The 27,649-nt window shown below is 45.9% G+C and overlaps 1 protein-coding gene across 6 annotated transcripts in view; it reads right to left on the reverse strand.

Annotated features, from left to right (window-relative positions):
- Positions 1-27,649, reverse strand: part of CFAP61 (cilia and flagella associated protein 61) — a 249,888-nt gene that overhangs the window by 32,483 nt on the left and 189,756 nt on the right. For 3 of the 6 annotated variants that reach the window (XM_027559593.1, XM_027559592.1, XM_027559595.1), the window contains 4 exons: positions 25,833-26,125; positions 18,619-18,946; positions 17,276-17,367; positions 10,234-10,439 (listed from right to left, as the gene is read on the reverse strand). In XM_027559593.1, the coding sequence (XP_027415394.1) occupies positions 10,234-10,439; positions 17,276-17,367; positions 18,619-18,946; positions 25,833-26,125 (919 nt within the window). Of the gene's footprint in view, positions 1-9,118; positions 9,941-10,233; positions 10,440-17,275; positions 17,368-18,618; positions 18,947-25,832; positions 26,126-27,649 lie in introns of those variants that run through there. The other 3 variants (XM_027559596.1, XM_027559597.1, XM_027559598.1) reach the window with 3 other exon arrangements.

A 27,649-nucleotide genomic window follows, 5' to 3' on the forward strand; every position in this document is an offset into this window, starting at 1 on the left:
GGTTGTATTGTTTAGATTCCACATATAAATGATATCAAACAGTATTTTTCTTTCTCTGTCTGACTTATTTCACTTAGCATAATGCCCTCAAAGTCCATCCACCTTGTTATAAACGGCAATATGTAATAAACTTGTTTTTATGGCTGAGTAGTATTCCGTTGTATATATCTATATATCACATCTTCTTTATCCATTCACCTCTTGATGGATTCTCAGTCTGCTTCCATACCTTTGCAATTGTAAATGATATTGCTATGAACATTGGGGTGCCTATATTTTTTGAATTAGTGTTTTTGTTTCTTTCAGATGTACACCCAGGAGTGGAACTGCTGGGTCATATGGTAGTTCTATTTTTAATTTTTTGAGAAACCTCAATACTAATTTCCTCTTCATGTTTTTCATGCTTGACATTCATTCAGCTTCTTGGACTTGTGGGTTTATTTTTATATAAACTTTGGGAAAAAAATTGGTCATTATTTCTTTAGTCCATTTGAAGCTACCCTGTAGCTCACCAAGTCTCTGTTCATTGTTGTAAATTCTTTGTTTCTCTTTGCGCTTCATTTTGGGTGGTTTCAACTGCTGCTGCTGCTAAGTCGCTTCAGTCGTGTCCGACTCTGTGTGACCCCATAGACCGCAGCCCACCAGGCTCCCCCGTCCCTGGGATTCTCCAGGCAAGAACACTAGAGTGGGTTGCCATTTCCTTCTCCAATGCATGAAAGTGAAAAGTGAAAGGGAAGTCGCTCAGTTGTGTCCGACTCTTTGCGACCCCATAGACTGCAGCCTACCAGGCTCCTCCATCCATGGGATTTTCCAGGCAAGAGTACTGGAGTGGGGTGCCATCGCCTTCTCCGGTTTCAACTGGCATGTCTTCAAATTCACTAATCTTTTCTTCAGCAAGGTCTAATCTTTGATTAATCCCATCCAATGTATTTTTTCATCTCAGACATTGTAGTTTTCATCTCTTACAGTTTTATCTGGGTCTTTCATACATTAATACTTTCTATATGTCTACTCAACTTTTCATTGTGTGGAATACAGTTATAATAACACTTTCAATATGTCAATCTGCTAAGTCTATAACTGTGTCAGCTCTAGGTTTGTTTTGATTGACTGATTTTACTTCACTGTATGGGTTGAATTTTCTTGCTTTTTTGGATGCCTGCTCATTCTTCTCACCACTTTGGGGAGACCACTGTGTCTACTCTGCCCACTGATGAATCTTGAGGTTTTCTAGGTTGCCTGGTAGAAATACACACTGTTCCCAGCCCTGTGTGAGCTCCAGGAACTGTAGCTTCTAGTCCTCGGAGCGATTCTTTCCCAGCCTTGGGTGGTTTCCTCCCTTACATGCACTGATCAGTACTTGACTGAATTTTCAAGGGGAACCTTTGGATAATTTCCAAGCCCCTCTCTCTGGGTGATGGGATTAGGAATGGACTTTGTATTCTACTTGGCTTTAGAAATATTTTTCTAAATTTTCTATAACAATCATGTATTGCTTTCATAATGGAAAATACTAAAGAGTGAAAAAAAAAGTACACAATAATCTTCAAAAGGAAACATACAAAGATCCAGGACTAGTAGGGAGAGAGGACACGGTTGCATGATGCTACTCCCTGCTGCCCAGGTGGCTTCAGAGCATCTTTTTGTTATTTGGCTATAAAAAATGTAAGCAGGAGGCATTTTTTTTTCACAATTCAGTGGACTGAAAACAGGATTTCTGAAATGTATTTCTGTTGACAATTCCAATAACAACAGAACAATCCAGTTTTTTCTTGGAGCTTTGTAAAGAGGTATTTATATTAAAGTAATGTGGTAGCCTTGGAGATAACCATTGGCTCATCAGCTATTATTTTAGACTCATCAATAATACCTTTGACCCATATGCTGCCAGGTGAAAAGGAGGCAGACAATCTATAAAGGGCTTTAGCTCCTGCAGCAAAAGCTTAAAAACATCCTCAGAGGGACAGAAGTCAGTTCTGAACATACCAGTCAGATCTGCTGAGCCCCTGGGGTCTGACAAGGGCTGGAATGTTAGTAACTGGTGAGGAAGTATAGGCTGGTTGGGATGGGGCCAGCTGAATGGTATATGAGCATAAGTGGACAGGAAACCCACAGTGTGACCATGGGCCTCCAAGAGCTTGTCTGCCTCCCCTTCTCCCATGCTGTTCTTGTTCCCCATCTGTCCATCCTGGCGTGTGATCTGAGGAGAATTTCCTTTCCAGGTGACCCCACAAAAGCAGGTACAGAGAGAAGTCACATCCTCCTCCCCTGGGGCCTTCACTGCACATCCATCTCTGATCTACCACATCTAAACGTTGGGGAACTCAGAACCAATCAGGACTGGGTTAGGGGAGTTGAACTTTCTGTGACAGTGGCCGCCATCCATTCTGTACTGGCTGATATGGCGGCCACTAGCCACACGTGGCTGTTGGGTATGCAACATGTGGTTAGTGTGAGTAAGGAACCGAGCTTTTATTATTTTTTCTTTAAATCCTAATTAAAACTTAAAAGTCGCACCTGGCAACTGGCTGTCAGGTTGGACAGTGCAGATCTAAGGTGTCGATGACTCTTTGCAACGCCTGAAGCAATTTTTAAAACTATTCATGATACTAGACTCTAGTGGGAGGGAGGTTCTAGAGGGAGAGGACATATGTATACCTGTGACTGATTCATGTTGACGTATGGCAGATACCAGCACAATATTGTAAAGTGGTTATCCTCCAATAAAATTTTTTTTAAAACTATATGATATGAGATTCTAGACATACCCTATAACTCAAACAGCTCATCCATTCTGTGCTATCCAGTATGGTAGCCACTAGCCACATGTGGCTGTGGAGTATGTGAGATGTGGCAAAAAACAAACCTCAATGCAGACCTTTCTGATAAATGCTGAGATAATATGCCAAGCTATAATTTCATGATGAATGAGGCAAATTATTGGAACACACTGGAGAAGCGATGAAAAAGAAAAGCCCTGCAGTGGAAGCAGTGCTCCAGGTTCATTACCTGAACATTCTGCCCTGACCATGTGAAAATCTGCGTTTGTTTTTCCTGTACATTATCATCTTGGGATGAGTGTCTGAAGGGACACTCACTGGCTATGAGTTCAAGATGGCTCAAAACAACCTTGTCCTTCATCCCAGGGGAGGTTAATTCCACACAAATGTTACTGAAGGAAAGAGGGAGGTGACATATAAAAAAAAAAAAAATTGGTCTGTTTTTTTTTTGACTGTTCTGGGTCATCACTGCTGCATGGGCTTTTCTCTAGTTGCAGGGAGCTGTGTCTACTCTAGTTTTGGTACATGGGCTTCTCATTGCAGTGGTTTCCCCTGATGGGGAGAGCAGGGGCTGTAGGGCATGTGGGCTTCAGTACTTTTGGCTTCTGGGCTCGAAAGCACAGGCTCGATAGTTGTGGCACACGGCCTTAGCGGCTCCACAGCATGTGGGATCTTCCTGAATCCGCGTCTCCTGCATTGGCAGGTGGATTCTTTACCACTGAGCCATCAGGCAAGCCCAACCCTGGTCTTAGCAGAGCAGTATTACAAATAAAAATGGACATAGGTTGTGTTAGATGGAATTTTGCTCCCGCACTGATCTATACTCAGAGACCTGAGGTTGACTGCCTCAGTAATTAGGGATGTTCCAAAATATGGGTTCAGCCTCAAAGGCAACGTGGTTGCATGAGAAACACCAGTGGGCAAGGAGATGTTCTTAGAGCAAGGAGGCCAAGGGATGACCAGTGAGGAGCCCAGGTAAAGTGTGCAAATACAGACAAGGGCAGGAAAATAGAGCTAAATGATGGGGAAGGAAAATGAAGAGAGTGGATTTTGATTTTAGCAAATCATTTAACCAGCTTTCTTTATCAGGCTATGGAATGGGATTGGCACTATCCGAAATCAAAGATTGGCAGGAACACTGACCTAAAGGTCTCCAGAAAGGCAAGTATGTGGCCAACACAGAAATTTGCATCTTGGGAGAACTATTACCCAATAAGTAAATTCTTTTTTTATTTTTAAACATTTATTTTTTTTGTTTGGCTGAGATGGGTCTTCGCTGTGGCATGTGAGATCTTTGAACTTTGTTGCAGCATGTGGAGTCTAGTTCCCTGACGATTGAACCTGGGCCCCCTGCATTGGGAGGATGGAGTCTTAGCCACTGGACCACCAGGGAAGTCCACTCAAACAAATTTTAGGTATGCAAAAAATAATTGATGAGGTGGAGTGAGCAGTCATGGTTCACTCAAATTTTGATAGGTCTAGAAAAACGGGCACCTGGAATTTAGTGAAAGTCGCTCAGTCGTGTCCAACTCTTTGTGATCCCACGGACTATACAGTCCATGGAATTCTCCAGGCCAGAATACTAGAGTGAGTAGCCTTTCCCTTCTCCAGGGAATCCTCCCAACCCGGGGATCAAACCCACGTCTCCTGCATTGCAGGCAATTCTTTACCAGCTGAGCCACAGCGTGTGATTTTCTACTGGACACAGCACAAGGTCACCGACCACAGACGAACCAAAAGACACTTAAGTTATGATTAAATTATTCCAGTTGAGTCTAATAGGTGAATGAATTGGGAGGCAACATGGGCTGGCAGCCTCCTGCTTGGCTGCTCTGAAGAGATGGCACACGGCAGCTTTCCTAAGGGAGTCACTCCTTGGGCTTTGCAGATCAAAAATGTAATGGCAGCCTTTTAAAGGGTCTGCTCCTGTCCCATTTATAATATTGTGCCCAGCAGCACTTACTCACTAAAAATAGGCCGTCCGAGCACTTGGGAAGTGCAGAGGGGGACGCGGCACTCACAGGAGGAGAGGGCCGGGCGAGGGCAGCCTTTGAGAGCTGAGCATGTGAAGATGTGAAAAGAGGTGATTTAATCAAGGTTCATGAGTATCTGATGGGCTCACACAAAGAGGCCGGGGCAAGACCTATTCACGCCGTGAGGATAAAGGATGCTACAGACTGTTAATTAAGGCTAAGGGGAAGGGATTCAGGAGGCAAGAGCTTTTCTTCACAGGGCCAACCGCTAAGAGGAGTAAATGAAGATAAGGACAGTTGAAAATGTGGGGAAGGCACAGGATGGGACAGGCCTTACTGGAGCCCCGTGATGGGGACTTTGCAGGGGCCCGCCTCAGCCTCCCTCTCCTCTTCACCCACGGTTCCCATCTCTGCTTCCCTGGTACCCCGAGGAAGCTGCCTCTGCCCTAGTATCTGAGGGCAAAGCAGCACCAGCAGGTGGAGGGAAGGGGCTGCTGTCAAAGTGGGTAGGGGCTGGGGGTATGGAGGTCACGACAGGTGTGTGTAGGTGTGCGTGGGCCACTGCAGGACACAGGCGCTCCTAGGGGAAGATCAGGGAAAAGTTCATTTTCTAGCATATTTGTTACGTGATTTTCAATGCTGGATGGTTCAGAAAGGAACAAATGATTACTTGGACTCCTTTCTTTTCTCAAAGTGATAAATCAGTCAACCCATCAATTTATTTCTCTCTCTTCCACACACATCAGCAGACATACTCCAGCAGACACACTCGCACAGACACACGCAATCACAGGTGCACACACGTGGTCACCAGGGGGGAATTTGTTCTCTTCATCACTGGCAGTTTGCATGGGCGCGCCAAGGGGAAGACAAAAGATAAACCAGAGGTAGATTCCAAGCCAGCCTGGCTCCAGACCCTCAGCTGCACTGCAGTCCTGTGACAGCTGTCGGCTTGGGTATCACCGCTGACTGCTCGGCCACCACCATGTGCCCCAAATGGCTCCAAGCGAGCCTGTGCTCGGGCAGCCAGACCCCCGGCTGGCGAGGCCTTGGCTGCTATGGCGTCTGCCTGCGTGGCTGCCACCATTCCCGCTGTGGCCACCAGCACTGCCTCTGTCCTGGCCCGTGATGGCGTGAGACTAGCCTGAGGGAAGTGGAGAGAAAGGATCCAGAGGGTTTTGCTGAACTCAGAGAGGAACTTGACCTTGAGGTCATGTCTGCCTTGCTGGAGACAGAGTGGCTAGTTAATGGTCAGCCCTTGCAGCCTGAAGGAAGGTGCCCCCAGATGCAGCAGATGGAATCATGCCCAGATTTGAACAAGAGAGGTTGCTGGTGCTGCCCAGGTCAGGGAAACAATTGGTAATCATATCTCGGCCAAAATCAGCTAAACCATTCACCCTGCCTGCCGGGAAAGAGCTTTGCCAGCGGGTCTGACAGCAGACAGGGCAAGCAGACAGGGCCAAGAATCAGCACGGGACCTGGCAGCATTTCGTGGCACTTGAAAAGAACGTGGCCACAGCTGTTCGTGCACGCTAACATGCGTCCGGGAGGGATGGGCGGGGCCTGGGGGCATCCTGGGTACCACACTAGGACCTGATCAGCAGTCCCTTCTGCAGTTAACCACTATTCCCCCTGAAACTTTCTTACAGATGTCAATTGGCATGTCCCAATAGCCAGTGCTGTCCCATCTTCAATCCCAAGTATTCACGCCTAGCAAACCAAATTAACTGTTTAAATTATTTCTACCATCAGTTAATAGCTGTGCCCCAACCAGTGGTCTCAAACTCACAAAGTCTGTCTCTTTCAACATACCTTCTTCTCAGGGAAAAAAACCTGACAATGGCTTTTGAATTTGGTCAAATTTTCTTTTCAGAGAAGACTCTTAATACATAGCTCCCACAAAAATCTTCTTTGACAAAGAACTGATACCCCACCAGCTCAAATATTTTGGGTAAAACTGACAGCAATAATAAATCCCTACTTAGATGATAAGGAACAAATGAATTCACTTTCTAAATACTTGAAGTGTTTTATTTTCAGTAAATAATGGAGTCAAGTCTACAGAGATTTAAGGAGAGAAAGTCTATGATTAAAAAGTTTGATACTTAAAGTATAATTTATAATGGGAAACATATAGGAAGACATCCTCATACATAAAATGTTTCAAAAGTTAAGTACTCTTCCTGGAAAAAAAATCCATACATGCTAAAAATGCTTAGCAAGACAGTAATAAAAATAAACTTTCTTATTATGAAAAAAACGTATCTACAAAATTATGTATGGCAAATGTCACATGCTTAATATTGAAAGCATTCCCTTTAAAATTAAGAATGAGGCAAGGGTGCCATCCATCACTACTTCTATCCCAACTTCTATCATACATCTTAGCCAGTGCAGTAAGACAAGAAAAAGAAAAAGAGCTACAAAGATTGAAAAAGAAGAAACAAACAAAACAGTCACTATTTGCAGATGATATAATTTTTTGTGTGGACAGTCTAAAAGAATTTACAGGTAAATTATTTGAATGGATGAAGGAGCTTAGCAAATTTGCAGATTACAAGACCATACAAAAAGTTAGCACATTTCCATAAACCATATAGCAGCGATCAGTAAGAAAATGATACTTACAACAGTAATAAAAACATAAGGAACTTTGGATCATGTGCTGTGCTTAGTCACTCAGTCATGTCTGATTCTTTGAGATTCCATGGATTGCAGCTGCCAGGCTTCTTTGTCCGTGGGAATTCTCTAGGCAAGAATACTGGAGTGGGTTGCCATGCCCTCCTCCAGGGGATCTTCCCAACCCAGTGATCGAACTCAGGTCTCCGGGATTGCATGGGGACTCTTTATCAACTGAGCCATCAGGGAAGCCCAAGAATATGGGAGGAGGTAGCCTATCCCTTCTCCAGGGGGATCTTCCTGACCCAGGTATTGAACTGGGGTCTGCTGCATTGCAGGTAGATTCTTTACCAGCTGAGCAGGGAAGCCCACTTTGGATCATATCAAATGAAAATAACACAAGCCATTGATGGAGAAAATAATAAACCTTTATTGAGCTATTTAAAGAGACCCACATAAATCAAGATCTACAGAGCTGACCCTTGAACAGTACTGTGTGGACCCACTTACATGCATATTTTTTCAATAGTAAATGCTATGGTACTACCTAATCCATGCTTGGTTGACCAGAATGCTTGGTTGAATCCACTTTCTTCATAAAAGAAGTGAAAAGACAAGCCTCAAAATAGAAGAAGACGAAGGAAGGAAACAAAACAAACCAAGTTTGTATCCAGAACATATAAATGAATACTGGGAGTTAGTAAGAGATGATATCTTGCCCAAAATGGACAAATGTCATAGACAAGCACTTCCTAGAAACTACCATGAATGGTGACACAAACAAATGAAAACCACTAAACTGCATTAGAAACCAGGGACGAGAACACTACAACGTGGGTCAGACAGCTTCCCACACCACCAGGATGGCCAAATGTTCAAGTTGAATGGTGCAGGGGCCTGCCAGGGTTGTGGAGGGCTCTCACAGCCAGGTGAGCAAGTGGAGCAGGCACCACTACCTTGGGCAGCATCTGGGCATCACCTAGTACACCTGAGAGAAATTCCTGCAAAGAGGTGTGCCCAGGACACCAACCGCGCCAAACTAGAACCATCTGAACACCCATCGACCTGAAAATGGACAGATGAGCTGCAAGACGATTTTGTTATCTTGGGAATATCACACAGCAGGGAAAGCACATGAACTCCAGCTACACACATGGCCACGGACAAGCTCGCAAACAAGAGCCCCAAATGGAGCGCTGACTTTCTTCAGCAGCCACAGAATTGATTCAAAACAGGTAAAATGGATCAGTACATCATTTAGGAAACCAGATACATGGTACACCTTTAAAACAAGGCTTGGCCTGCTGCCTGTTTCAGTACGCAGGTTTACTGGGACACAGCCACGTTCACTGGTTTACGGACACTCCGTGGCGGATTTCACGGCATGGACGCTGACTTGAGTTCTTGGAACAGAAGTCATGTGACCCCTGAAGCTGAAAGTATTTACCACCCTGACCTTTATAGGGAAAGCCGGCTGATCCCTGCTTTCCAAGAAAGAGAGGGAATGATTAACCCAAATCACAGGACAGTGGTGACCACCAAGGAGATGGAGGTGGATGTGATCAGACTGGTGCTTTGAAGTAAGGTTGCATGTGTGCGTGCGTGTTATGTCCTTCAGTCGTGTCTGACTCTTTGTGACCCTATGAACTGTAGCCTGCCAGGCTCCTCTGTCCATGGGATTCTCCAGGCAGGAATACTGGAGTGGGTTGCCATGCCTTTCTCCAGGGGATCTTCCTGACCCAGGGATCGAACCCACATCTCTTATATCTCCTGCACTGGCAGGTAGGTTCTTTACCACTAGCGCCACCCGAGAAGCCTCTAAGTAAGGTTATTATCCTATAAAGTACATACATGCTTTATATACTTTTTGTTTGTTTGTTTCTATGATTATTCTACAACTTAAAAACATTCTTATAAGAGGGAAGAGGGATTGCTTCTGATGTTTCAGACTCCCCCATGGCTACTGAGGACCCCAGAATTCTACATCTCTGTTTGTTGTCATCTTGTTTTGTGGACACACAGAAATTCTCCTAACCTTTCTAAGCAGCAGATTGAGAGTTCTACTCTAAAATTCTAGCCTTCCTAGAGTTATAGGATAAGTTCTCTGAATTGAAAAGATGGGTCTAGATCACCCAGTCTGAGTAACCTGCCAGAGCAGAACTCAACGCCTTAGGCAAATGGTCACCCTCCTCTGTTAGAGCATGTGCCCTGAGAAGGTGGCTGGAGTCACAGACACCCTGCCTGCGTTGGTGGGATTCCCACCAGGACCAGGTGCCTCTGCATCCTGCCTCCAAATTGACTTCTTACGTTTCTGATCACTACTCTTAGCAGCCTGTGTCTCAAGAGAGACTTGAATATCATCTGTGGCATGGAAGCCATGCGGGGATATGTCTGGAACCCAGCCTGCACATGGCCACAGGGCCACATGTGGACACACCAAGAGTCCATGCTCTTCTCTGTGGGCTTCTCCATTCTCTGGCTGATGCTGGTGGTCTCACACCCTTCACGGTTGAGAAGCTCTAACTTCTCCCAGGTTTTCTCTGGTGGCTCAGATGATAAAGAATCCATCTGCAATGCAGGAGACCTGGGTTCGATCCCTGGATTGGGAAGATCCCCTGGAGGAGGGCATGGCAACCACTCGAGTATTCTTGCCTGGAGAATCTGCAGGGACAGATGAGCCTGGTGGGCTATAGTCCATAGGGTTGCAAAGAGTCAGACATGACTGAGCAACTGAGCACAGCATAGCTCTCCCTGGGGTTCCCATCAACTTGCTGGCACATCACAAAATACCTCTCTCATTCACAAGACACTGACTGCCTGTGTTTGCATTTCCAATCAGGAGAGGGCAATGCCCAGCTTACCTGTAGAGATCTGGGACCAGCCCATCTTCATACCGAGCGCACAGGTTGTTGAGGGCCTGCTCGTGCTGACCAAACAAGCGGATGTAGTTGGAGGCGGGGAAAGGCACTTTGGAAAGGCACGTGATGGTTTCCACCATCCTGTACTTGTTGATGTGGATGCGGAAGTAATTCCCATTCTTCACGTTACCCGTTACTATTTCTGAACCCTGGTGGGGGCGGGCATCAGAAAAACCCCATTAGAAACATGTCTGGACTTTGGCAACTTTGTCACAGCAATTTATTTTTCAAATATAACAGGGTATATGTTATTGCTTGTTGCAAATCACAGTGGTAGGTATTGACCAAGATCAACTGAAGGTAAGTGCGTGTCAGAAACCACGCATGTGGTTTAATGACTAAACGCATGTGGACTTAATGACTAAAAGTTCCTCGGGATAGTTCACACTGTGACTACATCACTCCACATTTCTAAATTGGTTGCTAGGTTATGGCCAATTCTCCTTTCTTCAATACCTCACTCAGCTGGTCCGTGGAACTGGGTCTTTTCTGTCCTGTGAGGTGTCCTAAGACTGTTAACTTTCTTAATTTTTCACAGTACCACTTTGAGAAAAGCTCCTAGTCAAAGGTGGTCAAAAGGAACGACAGGTTTTAAAGTTTTACTTGAACAAAGGAAGCAAGGTAGAGGTAAACCTCTGACAGCTGGGTTTGGGGAGGTTTGACTGGGAGGGTGTGTTTCCATGAAGAAGGTTCCAGCTCACGGGAAATAAGCACACACACGATGTGTGGGCTACTTGTTAGCTTGTAAATTAGGAGAGGCGGAGGTTCCTGGCTTTATGTCTTCTAGAAACGGACTGAAACCACCACGTGAACCCAGGTGACGAGGAAAGACGCCTCTCTGCTCCAGTCACGACTACTTTTTCTATTTCAGCCCCTGGTGGCCACCAACCAAACAGCTGGAGACATGCTTCCCACCGGCTCCGGCAATGAGCAGAACCTCTGTTTGTCTGTGGACAAACCTGGGTTTGGCTGGTGGTGGCTGAACCTGCACTTTGGCCCTGGACTCTGAACCCAGGACACAATAATGTTCAGTGAATCTCTCTTGAGAGCATATTGATTGAAGCTTTTGCCCTGAACTTGACTGTGACATTTAGAAATCCACCACAAGGTGAACTGCAAGGATCCCAAACATTTACTGAGTCTCGGACATCCCCTGGAGACACTGTCTAAACAAGAACACATGGTTTACCTGGATTTTTAAGTAAATTGAAGCAACTGGTGGGTGTTTGGGTATCTTGTGGCTAAGCTCTGAGGAGGAACCAGTCACTCACAAAGGCACAAGGTGAGACAGAGGGGAGGGTTGACAGGTAAGTCCTGGCCCAGCCCCAAGGATGTGCGTGACAGTAGGGGACAGAACAAACTCAGTTTAGGAAAGAGGTGGAGGATGGCACCCCAAGCGAGGTGCACCAAGTCCATCATCATAGAGATGGATGGATACAGAGAGGGAATCTACCTCCATAGCAAAGGGCTGAAAACAACAGGCAGTGAGGTGTTATCTAACAAAACAATGGTACATCTGCACAATGGGATACAGTGTATCCAATAGAAATTATTGGTAAACTGTATTTCATAACGGAAATATGTTTCCAGTACATTTTATACTGCAGAAGTACAGTCTATCAATTTGTAATTTTTATAACTTGCACAGATTCATTCTATTTTCATAAAAATACATGGGATCATTTATTTGCTTTTGTGTCAACATTTTAACAAAATGTTAATGGGGGGGTTGCTAAGACTAAAACTGCTGGTATCAAACTCATATAGTCTTTAAAGTCTTGTGTTTATCCTTAGAGATGCACATAACAGGAACATTCATCATGCTCTATCTCCGTGTGTATTTAATTCAGAAATAGCTTTGCTATGATGAGCCAGCAAGTAAAGTTGACCCCTGGAGGCCCCTTTGCAGTCAGGGGTGCCTTGGTGAAGGGCATGAACAGCTGGGGGTGGGGCTGCCCCCTGACCTCGCAGGTAGGGTGACTGGGGTCCCGGGAGAGGGGGCACTGGCCATAGCTTGCAATAGTTTTGGTGCCAGGTTTCCCCAGGGCTCAGTGGAGAGCGGATCCCACAAGGCCTTGGACCCTCCTCTTCATCTTTGAAACTTATTTATGCTGAGTGATTACAGAAAAGCACTTGGGTATCCAAGGGGTACGTCTTGAGATCCACCTACATGGCTACTAATATTTTGGGCTCGGCAAAGACTTTCACTGAATATCCCACTCTCACAATGGCTCACAAGCACCAGTACGTGGGGGCTGATTCGGGGGATACGGAGCACCTCGGAGCGAGGTTCACGGTGACCTCATGGGTGGTGTCTTGCCATGTTTCCGTGGGGTCCTGGCAGGTTGCTGGTGGAGAATCTGAGCATCATGGGCCCTCCCTCTGAGGTCATCCCATGCAGGAGGGCTAATGAGTCATCAGCATCATCGTTGGTCTGCTTATTTGGGGTTGAGGCGAGTTGGTCTTATTTTTTAAATAATTTTTATTCCTTTATTTGACTTTTGGCTGTGCTGGGTCTTCTCTGCTGCTCAGGTGTCTCTAGGTGCGGCGAGCAGGGGCCGCTCTTCGTTGCGGTGTGCAGGCTTCTCATTGCAGTGGCTTCTCTTGTCGCTGCACACAGGCCCTAGACAGCAGGTTCAGTACTTGCTTACAGGCTCAGTTGCCCCCAAGGCATGTGGAAGCTTCCCAGACCAGAGATAGATCCCTTGTCCCCTGTACTGGCAGGTGGATTCTTCACCACTTGGGCCATCAGGGAAGTCCTTTTTTTTTTTTTTAATTTAAAAGTCGAATTACAATCCGTGGGTTGCCTCTGTGTGTCTCAGCCCTTAAAGAGCTCAGAGAGCAGCTGTGTGGAGGAAGGAAAGGCCCAGTGGTGCAGAGATAGCTTAGCTTAACTCTGGAAGTGACCATGACTATTGTTAATAAGACTTGGCACCGTGATCACATAACTAGGGGGCCATTCTGGGCCTGTGGCATGGAAACAGTTTGCATTGACACGAAAGACAAGTCGCTTACGAGTGGGTTTTTCAGACACAAGTTACCCCGTGGGGCTGGGCAGACTGATCTAAATTTCTTAGGTCATTTCTAGTCACAGCAGATGGGAAAATCTGGTGAAGTCCAGAGCACTTTCTGCTTATCCTTAAACAAGGACTTTAGGCAGCTTCTAGCCCGGCCACCCCATGAGGGATTCTGGGGTAACAGTGATGGTTTCACATGCTTTCCAGTTCTTGGGGATGTAGTGAGTTTCTTCCTTTAAATACATGAGTTAATTGTTAGGATATTCAGGTCTTGAATTTAAAATTTTGACAGAGTAACTGGTTCTGATGTGGGTCTTTTTTTTTTTTTTTGTCTTCCCATCTTTTCCTGAATATAATTATTCTTTTGAGCTCCTTTATGATTTTGACAAAGATTGGAACATGCCTCTGGAATTCACGCCAAGTGGAAGACCCAGGGGTAATCAGACTCGGCGTGCTAGAAACCCAGGTGTCAGCCCCCCACGATGAACACACAGTTTTAAATTTAGTGGTATCCAAGGCAGGGTTTGTTGTGACACATTTCTTTATTCCATGGAGGATAAGCCAACAAAGCATGTGGACTGGAATCTGTAGATCAGTTTATTATGTAGACAACTTGGGGACCCTTTCTTCCTTTTGTCGGGCTACCGAGTGAATTACTCAAGCATCTCTTATTTAAATATCCTAAGGATAGAGTGTTAAAAGACTCTGATGAGGTTCATCTGTACTACAATCATTGTGAGAACAGTAATTTGGTTTCTCGAGTGAAATATTGCTCCAAGGGTTCCATTCTCCACCCACTGGTGATATTTAGGCAACTGCCTGGCCATTTTGGCAACAATTTTACTTAATCAAATTAGTTCCAACCCCCAAAGATTGCCATGGAACCATCCTACATTTTTTTTCTTGGTGAATAAAATGGGGGAAAAATCTGTTTAGATCTTTTATACTAATTAAAAAGGAGGCCCGCCTGGCAAAATGGTTAATTACAGTCAGGGTTCCTGCTCAAATACTGTCACAGTACCAGCCAAAGAAGCTATTCAAGTTCTAGTCTTTTTAAAACTGTCATTAACTAAAACTTCCTTTGGCGCATCCTCTGACTTTATTCCCAGAGAGAGCCGTGGTTCATAAACAAATGATATTGCATGTCAGAAATCACACACTGTCCTTGAAGAATCTTGTTCTGTCCAAAATCAAGTCCAGTATTTCCTAGTTTTTGAAACTACTTGGTTCCAGGTATTTATCTACAAAGACCAAAGTGTCCGTTGGTCACACTCCAAACTCATCATCCGAGTTGCCTCCTGTTTACATGATTGGTGGCAAACTATACTTTCCAAAGATGTCCCCAGTGGTACCCCATCCCACATGCTCTTCTACACTTGATCTTGACTATCTTCCCATTGAGAGATGAACTCTCTGTCCTTTCTCCTTGAATCCCATTGGGCTGTGACTGCTCCAACAGAGGATGTGGGGGTAGTGACTGCTATTTGACTTTCAAGGCTGAGTCATAAAAGGCAGCGCAGTGTCCAGCTGGCTGGTGGGGACCCTTGCACTTGGGAGTCCTGAGCTTCCACGCAGGCAGTCTCACCACTCAGAGGCCACCAGGCTGTGAGGAAGCCCAGGTGACATGGGCAGCCCAGGTGTGATGCTCTGGCCAGCAATCTCTGTGGCTGAGCTGTGCCAGCCCAGGTCAGTGACAAGCCTTCGGTTAGAGGACCCAATCACTGGGCTACCCCTAGTCTACTAAGTCTTCCCAGCTGAGCAGAGACAAGCTGCTCCCACTGTGTCCTGTCCAAACTCCTAACCAACAGAATCTGAGCACAGTCCAAGGGCTGCTTCATGTTGCTAAGCTTTGTTATAGAGCAATAGAGACTGGAGACCATTGACTATGGTCCTTACTTTAAGCATTTTGCATCAGACCATGGATATGGGACATGCCTAAAAGAATCTTGGAAGGCCCAAGGGAAATAAGTTTTAAACACATGGCATCTGACCTTTCCTCAGCAGAACCAGGTCTCAGTACTTATCTGTAACTATGATTAACAACATTCACCACTGATGGGGCACCTGTTTTATTCCCTGAAGGGAGTGTTACTTTATATATGATCCCTAATGATCCCAGAAAAGCAGTGGAGTTGATAACTTGCCCAAAGTCCACGGTAAGACAACTGGAACACTGGGATTCTGACTTCCCAAAGTGGGGCCAGAAGCCTGGGAGGTCTGGAGTCTGTTCTCCTTGATGGAAATTTCCATCAGTTTCTACTACATCTCACTGGCCAGGACCTGCCATGTGGCTGACCTCATTCTCAAGGAAATCTGGGAAATGTGCTTATTTTAAGTTAGATTGCTAATCTTCCAAAGGAAAAAAAAAATCAGGATGTGAAAATGGGAATGGAAGCAGGCAACCTCCAGTGGTTGCCTCACTGATGAAACACAAACATGACACACGGAAGGAAAGCCTCCGCTACAACAGACGTCACTCTGGGGCCAGCTGCCAGACAGTCCTACCCAGGGAGCTCCCAACTGGCCAGCCACCCTGTGTCCTTGCTTCCTCTCTAGCTGCCTTGAATCCAGGGGAACACCGCCCTCCCCGCAATCCCCAAGCACACGCAGCTTCCGCTTCACCTCCACGGTCTTTCCAGTGTCATTCAGAGGAACAGGAGCACCAGGGGGTCCAGACGGACATCAGACCCTCAGCAATTTGCCTGTTGTCACCACAGAGGTGACATCGAGAATTTTAATTATTGATGGATACATCACGGGCTACCTCAGAACTTTGTGGCTTAATGGCCTTCAGGAGGCAGTTCAATATATAAACTGGTGGTGCATCCAGACAGCAGAATATATATATAAAATTCAGGGCTAAAAACAAATGGACTCTCAAGCCATGAAAAGACATGGAGGAAACTTAAACGCAAATTGTTAAGTGAAAGAAGCTGATTTGAAAAGGTGACAGACTGCTTCCCACTCTATGATATTCTGAAAAAGGCAAAACTATGAAGACAGTGAAAAAAAAAGGTCACTGGTTGCCAGGAGTTGCAGGGGTGGGCGGGAGGGAAGAACAGGTGGAACCAAAGGGATTTTTTGGGTAGGGACCCTGGTCTGTAGAACACCACTATGGTGGACCCATGTTATCATACATTTGTCCAAACCCGCAGCATGTACAATACCAAGAGTGAATCATCATGTAAATTGTGGGATTCTGGTGATGATGCACCAGTGTTGGTTCATCAGTTGTGACAAACATACCCTGTGGTGGGGATGTTGATAACAGGGGCAGCTATGCGTGAGAGGCTCAGGGGATGTATGGGAAATCTCTGTACCCTTTTCTCAATTTTGCTGTGGACCTAAAACTGCTCTAAAAAATAAATGGCTTAAAATGACAATCAACTTTTACAACCTTAGTCTTTGGGAGTCACAGAAGTTGGGACTAGCTTAGCTAGGGGATTCTGGCTCATGGTCTCCTGCAAAATTTGTAGTCAAGATATCAGCCAGGGCTGCATCATAAGGTTGGACTGGGGCTGGAGGACCACTCACACAGATGGCTCCTCACATGACTAGCAAATTGTGGAATGTCTGGGGCAGGAATCCTCAATCCCTTTCCATGCGGACCCCACCAAAGGGCCAACCGGGTGACCTGAGGATATGGTAACAGTGACCCAGGAGGGTGCAAGTTGGAAGCTGTAGGATCTTTCAGGACCTGGCCTCAGAAGGCACACATTATCATTTATGCAATATCCTGCTGGCTACACACCTCAGCCCTGGTCATTGTGGGTGGGGACCATTCATGGACATGGATACCAAGGGGCAGGAATGAGTAGGGGCCATTTCAGGGGCCAGCTGGCCCATGGCTTTCTGATGCAAGAACCAATACATGACACTAAAAACTGTGGATTAAGAATTTCACCCCCTACCCCTGGAAACAAAGTGCTATATTTGAAAGTAAAATGAAATTCAGGAAGAATACTTACAAAATCAGACTGGGCCCTCTGTACCTCCAAAGGGGTTGGAATGGCGGGCTTGGAGACATGCAAGTAATGGTAAGACCCAGGGAGGATGCCTCCTAGTGAAGAAGGCCAGTTTTAGACATTTTATTTCAGTTGGGTGAACAAATGGGTAGCAAGGCTGACATCTACACCACAAGACCACCAGAGACACCTGCTGTGCTGTGTGCCACTCACTTTCCCACCAAAGTGCCTCTGTTGGCAAGGGACCCTGGGGCTGATAACATTTAATACAACCAAGGTGAATGTGCCATAATAGCACACAATACAGACACCAATGCTCTAAGAGGTCCAGGCTGACCCTGTGCATCCTGACTTCCCATAACTCACGGCCCTCTAACCCCCACCTACCAAGGCTTTGTAAACATGGCCAAGATGTTCCCTTTCTCTGTCCTCCTCCACTGTGTAACCAACATACTAAAAAAAGTAAATGTTATAAGGAAAGTCAACAAAGTCCTTGTTCAAGGCTTTAGAAAATGTGGATTATGAAATGGTTACTATTTCTAGCTGGCCCCAGAAGCCCAAGCCAGGTCCCACTCAGAGCATCTTCTGACAACCGGGACTTGTCCTTTTCCATGGCCACCGCCCTCCCTAAGGTCTTGTCCAGAGTGAAGAGGTGATCATGACCTCTCGCTGGGCAGATAAACACAAAGACTGGGATGTTGGGTTTCTGCCCCTTTAGACTGATGTTCTGTCTACTGGATTAGGGTTCACAGACCCTCCCCCCAGGAGTCCATGGATGATTATGGGTGTTGGCCCATCAACTCTCTGGAAGTACACATACACAATTCTATAAATATGTGCATTTTTCTGACAGAAGGTCCATCTCCCAAATATAAGGAAATTCTGTGTTACTCATGTGATGACCTCCTTAGGAGCCAATAAAACAGAGGGGATTAGAGTAGACCCATTTTACAGCTGCTACAAGTTGTGCTTATTATTTCAGACAGCAGACTGAAGCATGGGAGGCTCGGAAGCTCTCCTGATCTCTCAACTTTCAGTGAGAATAAAAGTTTGGCAAGATGTCAGGGCATCACACCACACACCAGTGGTGAGGAGCCTCTGGGCAAGTTACTGACCATCCCCTAGTCTCAGTGGCCTTATACATCGAGTGACCATCACAGAACTGACATGGTAGAATCAGGTCCATCATAAACAGTTAAACATGAGAGAGCCCGCCTCCCCACATCTCTTTGCAAAGCCACTGACACACAGCAAAGCCTCCTCACCAAGCCTATGGGAAATGGGGCTGGCTGGTCCAGACCCAACCAGCGGCTGCAGCAGTGGGATGAGGGTGGCCCCCTACACACCTTTGATCTTGGCTCCCTTGTACATGGGGATGAGTCGGTCAAGGTCGGCCGGTGGTTCGGTCACAGGCTCCAGAGTCGGATCGAAGAGCTTGAGCATTGCTGCTGCCAGTTGGAAGCCGATTTCTTTGGAATTGAAGTTGCTGTGAGTCCACTCATTCGAGTAGTACCTATTGGAGAACTTGGTGAGGGGGCCGGCAGCTCTGATGGCTATGTCGTTGGTGTGGAAGTTGCTGTCGATCACAAGTCGGCCGTCGTAGACCAGGCATGCATCATTGAAGGCTTTGAATGTTTCATAATCCACGTTCTTCTCGAGGAAGCTGAAGAACATCTACAAAGTGAACAGACACATTATCCTTAGTTATCATTCTTCACTGTACCTTCCCAAGAGGTTGGATCATCTCCATTTTATTATTTGGGGCACACTAGAAAACCTAAATCTACTAAGAGTATGTCCTAATGGTGTGTGTATCTTTCAGATGAAGAACAAATTAATATCACTCAATGTCACTCTTTTTTTTTAATCGCTTATCTAGGTATCCAGCAATGGATGCCGCATAGTGGAACGTCTCCCACGAGAGCACGTTCTCCCCTGTAAGGAGGTTTATGTTCATAGATACCACTTGCCCCTCATTCCAGGACACTCTAAATCACTCCTTCTCAGTCTCCTTCCATTTTCCTCTCTGGTGTCTGACACTCATGTTTCTCCAGGTTCCTTCTTGGGGTCACCTTGTCCACTCTTGAGTCTTCAGACTGCCCCATTCCTGGCCCTTTAAGCCCAGAAAGCCTGTCCTTGCAGGATACCCCGTTCACCTCCATACCCTCCAGGTCTGGGCTCCTGACCTGGGAGGGCAGGTACTGATTCAGTGAATATAGACAGGGTACCTGCATGCCCCACCCCCATATTCTCTGCCCAGATTTTAATACTTTCTCACACTCATCTGGAAATCATCTTCTGTATTGATGTTTCATTAAAGCATCTAGTGAAAGTGAAAGGCAAAGTTGTTTAGTCGTGTCCAGATCTTTGTGACCCTTGGACTATACAGTCCATGCAATTCTCCAGGCCAGAATACTGGAGTAGGTAGTCATTCCCTTCTCCAGGGGATCTTCCTGACCCAGAAATCAAACCAGGGTCTCCTGCATTGCAGGCGGATTCTTTACCAGCTGAGCTACCAGGGAAGCCAGGCTGTTATTTGTTTTTAGGGCTTCAGTTGTTGTGGAAGAGGCTAAATTGACTCATTTTTATCTTAGTTGTTGCTATTCAGTCACTAAGTCATGTCCGACTCTTGGCAACCCCATGGACTGTAGCACGCCAGGCTCCCCTGTCCCTCACCATGTCCCAGACTTTGCTCAAATTTATGTCCATTGAGCCAGTGATGCTATCTAACCATCTCGTCCTCTGTTGCTCCCTTCTCTTGCTCTTTCCCAGCATCAGGTTCTTTTCCAGTGAGTTGGCTTTTTGCATCAGGTGCCAAAGTATTGAAGTTTCAGCTTCAGCATCAATCCTTTCAATGAATATTCAGGGTTAATTTCCTTTAAGATGGACTGGTTTGATCTCCTTGCAGTCCAAGGAACTCTTAAGTGTCTCCAGCACCACAATTCAAAAGCATCAGTTCTTTAGCACTTGGCTTTCTTTATGGTCCAACTCTCAAATTCATACATGACTACTGGAAAAACCATAGCTTTAACTATAGGGATGTTTATAGACAAAGTGATGCTTCTGCTTTTTAATACACTATTTAGGTCTGTGATAGCTTTTCTTCCAAGGAGCAAATGTCTTCTAATTTCATGGCTATAGTCACCATCTGCAGTGATTTTGGAGCCTAAGAAAAGAAAATATGTCACTGCTTCCACTTTTCCCCCTTCTTTTTGCCATGAATATTAGGTGTTTTTTTGTTTTTTTTTTTTGATGTTGAGTTTCAAGCTAGCTTTTTCACTCTCCTCTTTCACTGTCCTCAAGAGGATCCTTAGTTCCTCTTTACTTTCTGCCATTAAAGTGGTATCATCTACATATCTGAGGCTGTTGATATTTCTCCTGGCAATCTTGATTCCAGTTTGTGATTCATCCAGCTGGGCATGTCACATGATGTACTCTGCATAGAAGTTAAATGAGCAGAGCCATTCCACACCCCTTCTCCACCCAAGAATGGTGTGTGAATGAGGAGTGAGGCAGGAATGAGCCTACAACAGCCACTAATCACAGGTGACTACATACATTTAAATCAAAATTAGTTAGGTACTTCCCTAGTGGTCCAGTTTCCCTGTTGGCTCAGCTGGTAAAGGATCTGCCTGCAATGTGGGAGATTCAGGTTCGATCCCTGGGTAGGGAAGATCCCCTGGAGAAGGGAATGGCAACCCACTTCACTGGGTTCCACTTGCCTGGAAAATTCCATGGACAAAGGAGCCTGGGTCATGGGGTCACAAGGAGTCCATGGGGTCACAGAGAGTCAGACATGACTGAGCGACTAACACTTTCACTTTCCCTGGTGGTCCCGTGGCTACGACTCTGAGCTCCCATTGCTGGCAGACCCAGTTTGATCCCTGGTCAGGGAACTAGATCCTGCGTGCCACAAATAAAGATCCCACAAGCTGCAAATAAGACCCGGCACAGCCAAATAAATAAATATTTTTAAAATAAATAAATCTAAATTAATTAAAAGTAAGTAAAATTGAAAATCCAGACCCTCAATTGTGGCCTATTTCAAACGCCCCAAAGCTACAGGTGGCAGCGGCTGCCATACTGACTGAACAAGTAAGGACCATTTCTACCATCACGGGAAGTTCCACTCGACAGCACTTGACTCGAGTCCACCATCCCTGTGATATCCTTTCTTCTTCCTGAGGGAACCAGCAAGGACTTTTCCCCTTTACCTGTCTCTGTTCGCTTGGACGTCTAATCCTCTCCCAGTTACTCCCATTCAGGTAGCCTCTTTCTCTCTAATCTGTTATAAATTCTTTCTGCTTTTAACCTTACTCAGTGACCACAGGAAAATATATTTCTCTGAGTCCCTCACTCTGAGTCTGTCTCTCTACTCCTCTTTTCTTTTTTGCCTCGACTCCTTTCCCATCTATATAGAAATAGACTTCTCATCCATAGAAAAACACGTAGAAATATTTGAATTGAAATTATATGTGCAAAACAGGACCATTAATGCTCAGAATCCTCCTTCAACATCCCCACAAAGTTCTTCTACCTGCTCAGTTTATCTCCTAGGTAAACCTACCTTTTATTAAAGTGAAAGTGAAAGTGAAGTCGTTCAGTCGCGTCCCACTCTTTGCGACCCCATGGACTGTAGCCCTCCAGGCTCCTCCATCCATTTTCCAGGCAAGAGTACTGGAGTGGGTTGCCATTTCCTTCTCCAGGGGATCTTCCCAACCCAGGGATCGAACCTGGGTCTCCAGCATTGCAGGCAGAGGGTTTTACCATCTGAGACACCAAGGAAGCCTCCACTTTTTATTAAGGGGCACATTAAATATACTAGCCCTTGTTTTCCTGGGTTTGGAAGATTACCAGCACTTCTACTGAAATCGTGTTATTTTATACCATTTTGGCATAGGCATTCAAAACATGGTTACATTGGAGACATACGAGTTGGTGGAATGGACCGATTGCTGGAACAGCAAATCCAGCACTGTCCCCAGGAACACAAGTTATAAGTCACGGATCTCTCATACCTCTCAAACACAATTCATGTGCTCCTATAAGGCCAACTGAATACTACATATTGGCTGAAAATATGGAGTATTAGAAGAAACATCTGCTTTAAATGCCTCTATAAATAATGCCCTAAGGTTCTACCTTAAGGAACTAGGAAAAGAAAGGCATGGTAAAGCCAAAGCAAGCAGAAAAAAAGAAAATAATTGTTAAGAGCAGAAATCAATGAGAGAGAAAACTGACAGACAACAGAGACAATTAACAAACTCAAAAGCTGGTGCTTTCGGTGAAAAAAATCAATACAATCGACAAACATCTAGCTAGACAGAGAACTTTAGACAGGTCTTCGCCTCGTCTTCATTTCTGGCAGTTGCTGCCTATTTGTGCTATTCAGGATCTGATGGCGGCTGCCATCAATCCATCTCTACTTCCGTCAGCACACAGGCTTCTTCCTGTGGGCTTCCTCTCTGCCATCACATCTTTCTCTCCGTATAAGGGCACCAATCATCAGACTTAGGACCCACCCCAATCCAGAACGACCTTCTCTTTGCTTGACAGCAACCACTAAGATCCTATTTCCAAGTAAGGTCACATTCAGGTCCTGAGGCTTAGGACCATAGCTCTCCAGGGGACATAATTCAAACCATGACCCCACAACCACAGTGGAGATGTGAAGATACTTGTCCCCATCAAAGTCTTGGAGAAGGGAATGGCAACTGACTCCAATATTCTTGCCTAGAAAACCCCATGGACAGAAGAGCCTGGAGGGCTATGGTCCACGGGGTTGCATAGAGTCAGACACGACTGAGTGACTCACTTTCACTTTTGTTAAAAGTCTCCTAGTGCCCTGACAGAGACGCTACTCAAAGCTGATCATCAGAGGGATACATACCCTGATCTCTCCCTTCTTTAGGCTTCTAATCCCCAGCTGGTACCTGTGCTATGCTAAGTCACTCAGTCGTGTCTGAGTCTTTGTGACCCCATGGAGCATAGCCCGCCAGGCTCCTCTGTCTATGGGATTCTCCAGGCAAGAAGACTGGAGTGGGCTGCCATGCCCTCCTCCAGGGGATTTTCCTGACCCAGTGATAGAACCTACATCTTTTACATCTCCTGCATTGGTAGGTGGGTTTTTTACCACTAATGCCAACTGGGAATCTCCAGCTGGTACTTACTGTTGGCCAAACACAGATGAGAGTTTCAGGGTGGGGTGGGGTGGGGAGAAACACAGCAGGGGGGCAGGAGACAGGACCCAAGGACAGTGGACCACGGTCTGACTCATTACTTTAGGGGGAAGTCTGGGCAGGAAGGCATGCTGGATCAAGGGGGTTGAAAGTATCTGCAAGGTGTCTTTGCCTTGATTCTAGTTCTGACCTAATAGGAGAGTGAAGGCCTGTGGGGGCTGCTACAGACCCTGTATTCAGTCAGATACTTGGGGAAGGTTTTCTTGTACCTGTGCTCCCTAAGCAGGGTTTGTACTCACCCCCAGAATTCCCCCAGGGTACACTTGGCACACCTCTTCTAGGATCATCATTTTCGGAGGAAACTTCCAATGAGAAGATCTTTATTTTTCCTCTCTTAAATAGGTATTGTGACATACATATGTAGATATGTAGAAAAGTACATACACTTTTCTATTAAAATACTATGAACTTTTTCTTTTTCACTGCTATATCCCTCATACTTAGGACCGAGCTTGAGACCTAGTAGGCTTTCAATAAATCTCTGCAGAGTGAAGGAAGGAATGAATGTTCTTGAGGAGCAGAATGTAGAATCCCCTGGGTTATCAGAATGAAATGAGAGGTGGTAGGGAAGCTCCTCTGGCATGCAGTCTGCCTTGAGCTCCTCCTGTCTAGCTTCTGGGGGACGAGGGTCATGGCACCCACCTGTAAGAGCACTGGGGCGAGAAGCCCTGACTTAGGCTGACTGGCCCATACTGCCAGGTAATGGACCCCCATGAGCCCTCAGAGGCCTCCTCCAGGTGGTCTTCCCACCACAGGCTGCTGGTATCCTTCATCCCAACCCAAGGGTCAACACACCCTTGACCCCCATAAGTCCAGCCCTCACGCTGACTGCAGCCCCCTCCCTGAGGGGTCTCCTGCTTCTCTGGCACATCAACTGGCCCCTTCCCCTCTTCCTCCTGGCTTCTGCTCGTCTCCTGAACAGGCTGTGAGCTGAGCTATTCTAAGTCCCTGTTCCACAGGGAAAGACCCACTGTAGCTGTTTCCAGAATCTTAGGAGGTCAACACGGTGTACACTTTGAGGCCCTGTTAGCCTGGGTTAGATCTTAAGCTGATGGGGAGTCACCGTGTTCTGTCTGTAAAGTGGGGGTGCTTCCTGTGACAGAGCTGTTGTGAGGAGGGGACAGAATGCACTGCAAGAGGGTAGCATGGCGCCTGGGACTTGCTCACAGTGGGGCTGGTTGTTGTTCAGTCGCTCAGTCGTGTCTGACTCTTTGCAACCCCATGGACTGCAGCATGCCAGGCTTTCCTGTTCATCACCAACTCCCAGAGTTTGCTCAAACTCATGTCCACTGAGTCAGTGATGCCATCCAACCATCTCATTCTCTGTCATCCCCTTCTCCTCCTGCCTTCAATCCTTCCCAGCATCAGGGTCTTTTCTAATAAGTCAGTTCTTCGCATCAGGTGGCCGAAGTATGGGAGCTGGCAGTCCTCAAATCCTGACACTCCATCCACAAATAGAAGGTGGGGGGGTCCAGTTCCCCTTCCTTTGCATGTGGGCTGCCTCGGTGACCTGCCTCCAGGACTCCGAAGGATGCTGCTTGACGTATGAGGTTAGGTCACAGGAGGAGGGATGCTGTCGCTGTCTCTATCATCTCTCGGTCTGTCTCTATCTCTGGCTCTCTGCGTCTGTCTCTATCTCTGTTTCTATCTCTCTGTCTGTATCTCTGGCTCTCTGTTTGTCTGTTTCTGTCTCCATCTGTCTGTTTCTATCTCTGGCTCTCTGGCTCTCTCTGTCTCTATCTCTGTTTCTCTCTGGCTCTATCTCTCTGTTTCTCTCTCTCTCTGTCTCTCTCTATCACTCTGTCTCTTTCCATCTCTCTGTCTGTCTCCATCTCTCTGTCTCTCTCCATCTCTCTTGATCCTCTCTGTCTCTGTCCCAGTGCTTTTGGAACCAGTCACCACGCTGAGGAGAAGCTCAGTCCCATGGAGGGGCCGTCTGTGATTGTTCTGATCAGCATCTCACCTGAGCCTGATCTGACACCAGCAGCCCGACAAGCGGGGGGACACACCTTTTCTATGGCTCCAGCCCCACCCAGTCCCCTTTCATCCTCAGGAAAGACCTCTAGGGATTCCTGCCCAATGAGCTGGCTCCCACGCTAGGACCACAAGAGAGAGGCAAGGATGACTACTGTTGGTTTAGGTTACTCGGTTTGGGTGGCTCTTTATGTAGCTACAGAAACTCTGAAAGTTTGCAGGGGCTGGAGAGGGGTGGCAGGGAAACTGCGACTGTAAGCTCATCACCCATCACCTTTCAGACCCCAAGTCCCCCAAAGCTGGTAGCTCTCCCAAGGTGGTGAGTGAGGTTCCGGGGACCTACTTACGGAGCAGGGGAGCTGGAAGGGCTTGGTGGGTGTGGTGAAGCTGGCGGTGTGGATGGGGTCGGGGTACAGCCCATTGTTCCACTGAGCCAGCAGTGCGTCCCGGTACACATTCACCCCTGCAGCCTGGAGTGCGTCCTCTATCGCGCCCTCCACGGCGCAGTCGTTGATGCAGGTGATGATGGATGTGGGTGGGTGCTGTACCAGGTGGATGCAGGAGCCCCTGACCCCCAGGCTCAAGAGGGTCTCCACAGTGGTGTATGTGTCAATTGAGTTCCCATAAATGATGATGTTCCCTAGAAAAGGGGGCAAATTGCTAAGATACATAGCTTAAAAAAAAAAAACCCAATAACCTTATTAGTCAAGTGCTAATGATGCTGAATTACTCCCTCCAACCCTCTCATTTTTTTTCAGCTGTGGGAAGCCAGCGGTGTTACCTAGCAACGGCAACCAAGATAATTTAGCAAAGAATGGACACACAACATCCCACAAAGTAGTCAAGTACTTTTAACACACAAGTAGGATATTCGTTTATGTACCTATAATTTGAAAGTTGAAATTATGCTAAATGAAACGGTCAAAAATAAAACCTTTTATCTTGCTTTTGTCCCCTACTTGCTATACTTATTAAGGGGGAAAAATGGCGAAAGTTTGCAATAAATGCAAGTTCTTCTTGAGTCATGAAAAGGACAATGGTTAAAAAAAATAGTCATGTGCATGATGGTAAGGACATTTTAATACTTAATTGTTGAATTGTGTTGATTTCAAGAAAACTTTTTTTTTGAAAACTAAAGACTAGAACATTCTGCTTTGCAACAGATAATTTTATAAAGATTCAAATCCTGAGTTTTACAATTAAATGTGTTAAGACCTAGCGAGAGATTGATGGGTATTCTTTTGGTGAGGAAAAATAAAATCATAAAATAATCTCGAAAGATTTCTACTGTGTGAGAGCACTTTGATGATACAATTTATTTATATTTCTTAAAAATATTACAGAAGTAATTACATATGCTCTTCTGATGATGATATAAATTTTAAGATCAATGATCCTATTATATGAGTGAAATGTATTATGTGCTATTCATATGTTATTTTTGACATGGAATTGGCATTATTACCTCTTCACAAAGAAAGAAACTGCTGTGGACTCACATTTCAGGCAAGCTGTAACAATTTTACCACAAAACTTTACCTCTCTTTTTCCTTCTGTTTGTGAAATGATATGAAGAGGAATTTTAAGAGACAAAATAAATGGCAAGTGTATTTACTCAATTTTGTGGAATAAATTATGCAAAAATCGAACTGAAAGGAGGTATAATGGCTATCTTACTTGCCTAAAAGAAAAGGAACTGGAATCGCTTTCAGGCATTTTTCAGAGCTCCTAGGAAGTCCTCGCCTACTTCCTCTTCTCGAACACGGATGGCCAAGGGGGACAGAAGCCAGGGGCAGGGCCCCTCCTCCCCGCCTTCCCTAGGACATTCTGATCTGGGGGCTCTGATCACCTCCCCATTCAGACTCACTAGTGTGACATTCCTGAGTAAGCTGCATTTCCCTTGGCTGAAAGAGCCAACATTTTGTTTAAATTATTGAGGTACCCACCTGCTGCAAAACGTGACTCCTGGAGGTTTGACACGACAAAGGAGTAGCCCGCCAGGAGAGCCAAAACTTGAACCTCACATTGTCCAAATTTGAGGTCCTCTGTCCCTTCTTTCAAATATGCATGTGAAAACAGCATTCACTTTCCGTGAAACAGGTTAAGCGTTTAGGCCCCATGCAACTCAGAGTTTCATTATTTTTGCAGTTTCTCCTTCATGTGG

This window comes from Bos indicus x Bos taurus, chromosome 13 (assembly GCF_003369695.1).
Source record: "Bos indicus x Bos taurus breed Angus x Brahman F1 hybrid chromosome 13, Bos_hybrid_MaternalHap_v2.0, whole genome shotgun sequence".
In the NCBI taxonomy this organism is placed as follows: Eukaryota; Metazoa; Chordata; class Mammalia; order Artiodactyla; family Bovidae; genus Bos; species Bos indicus x Bos taurus.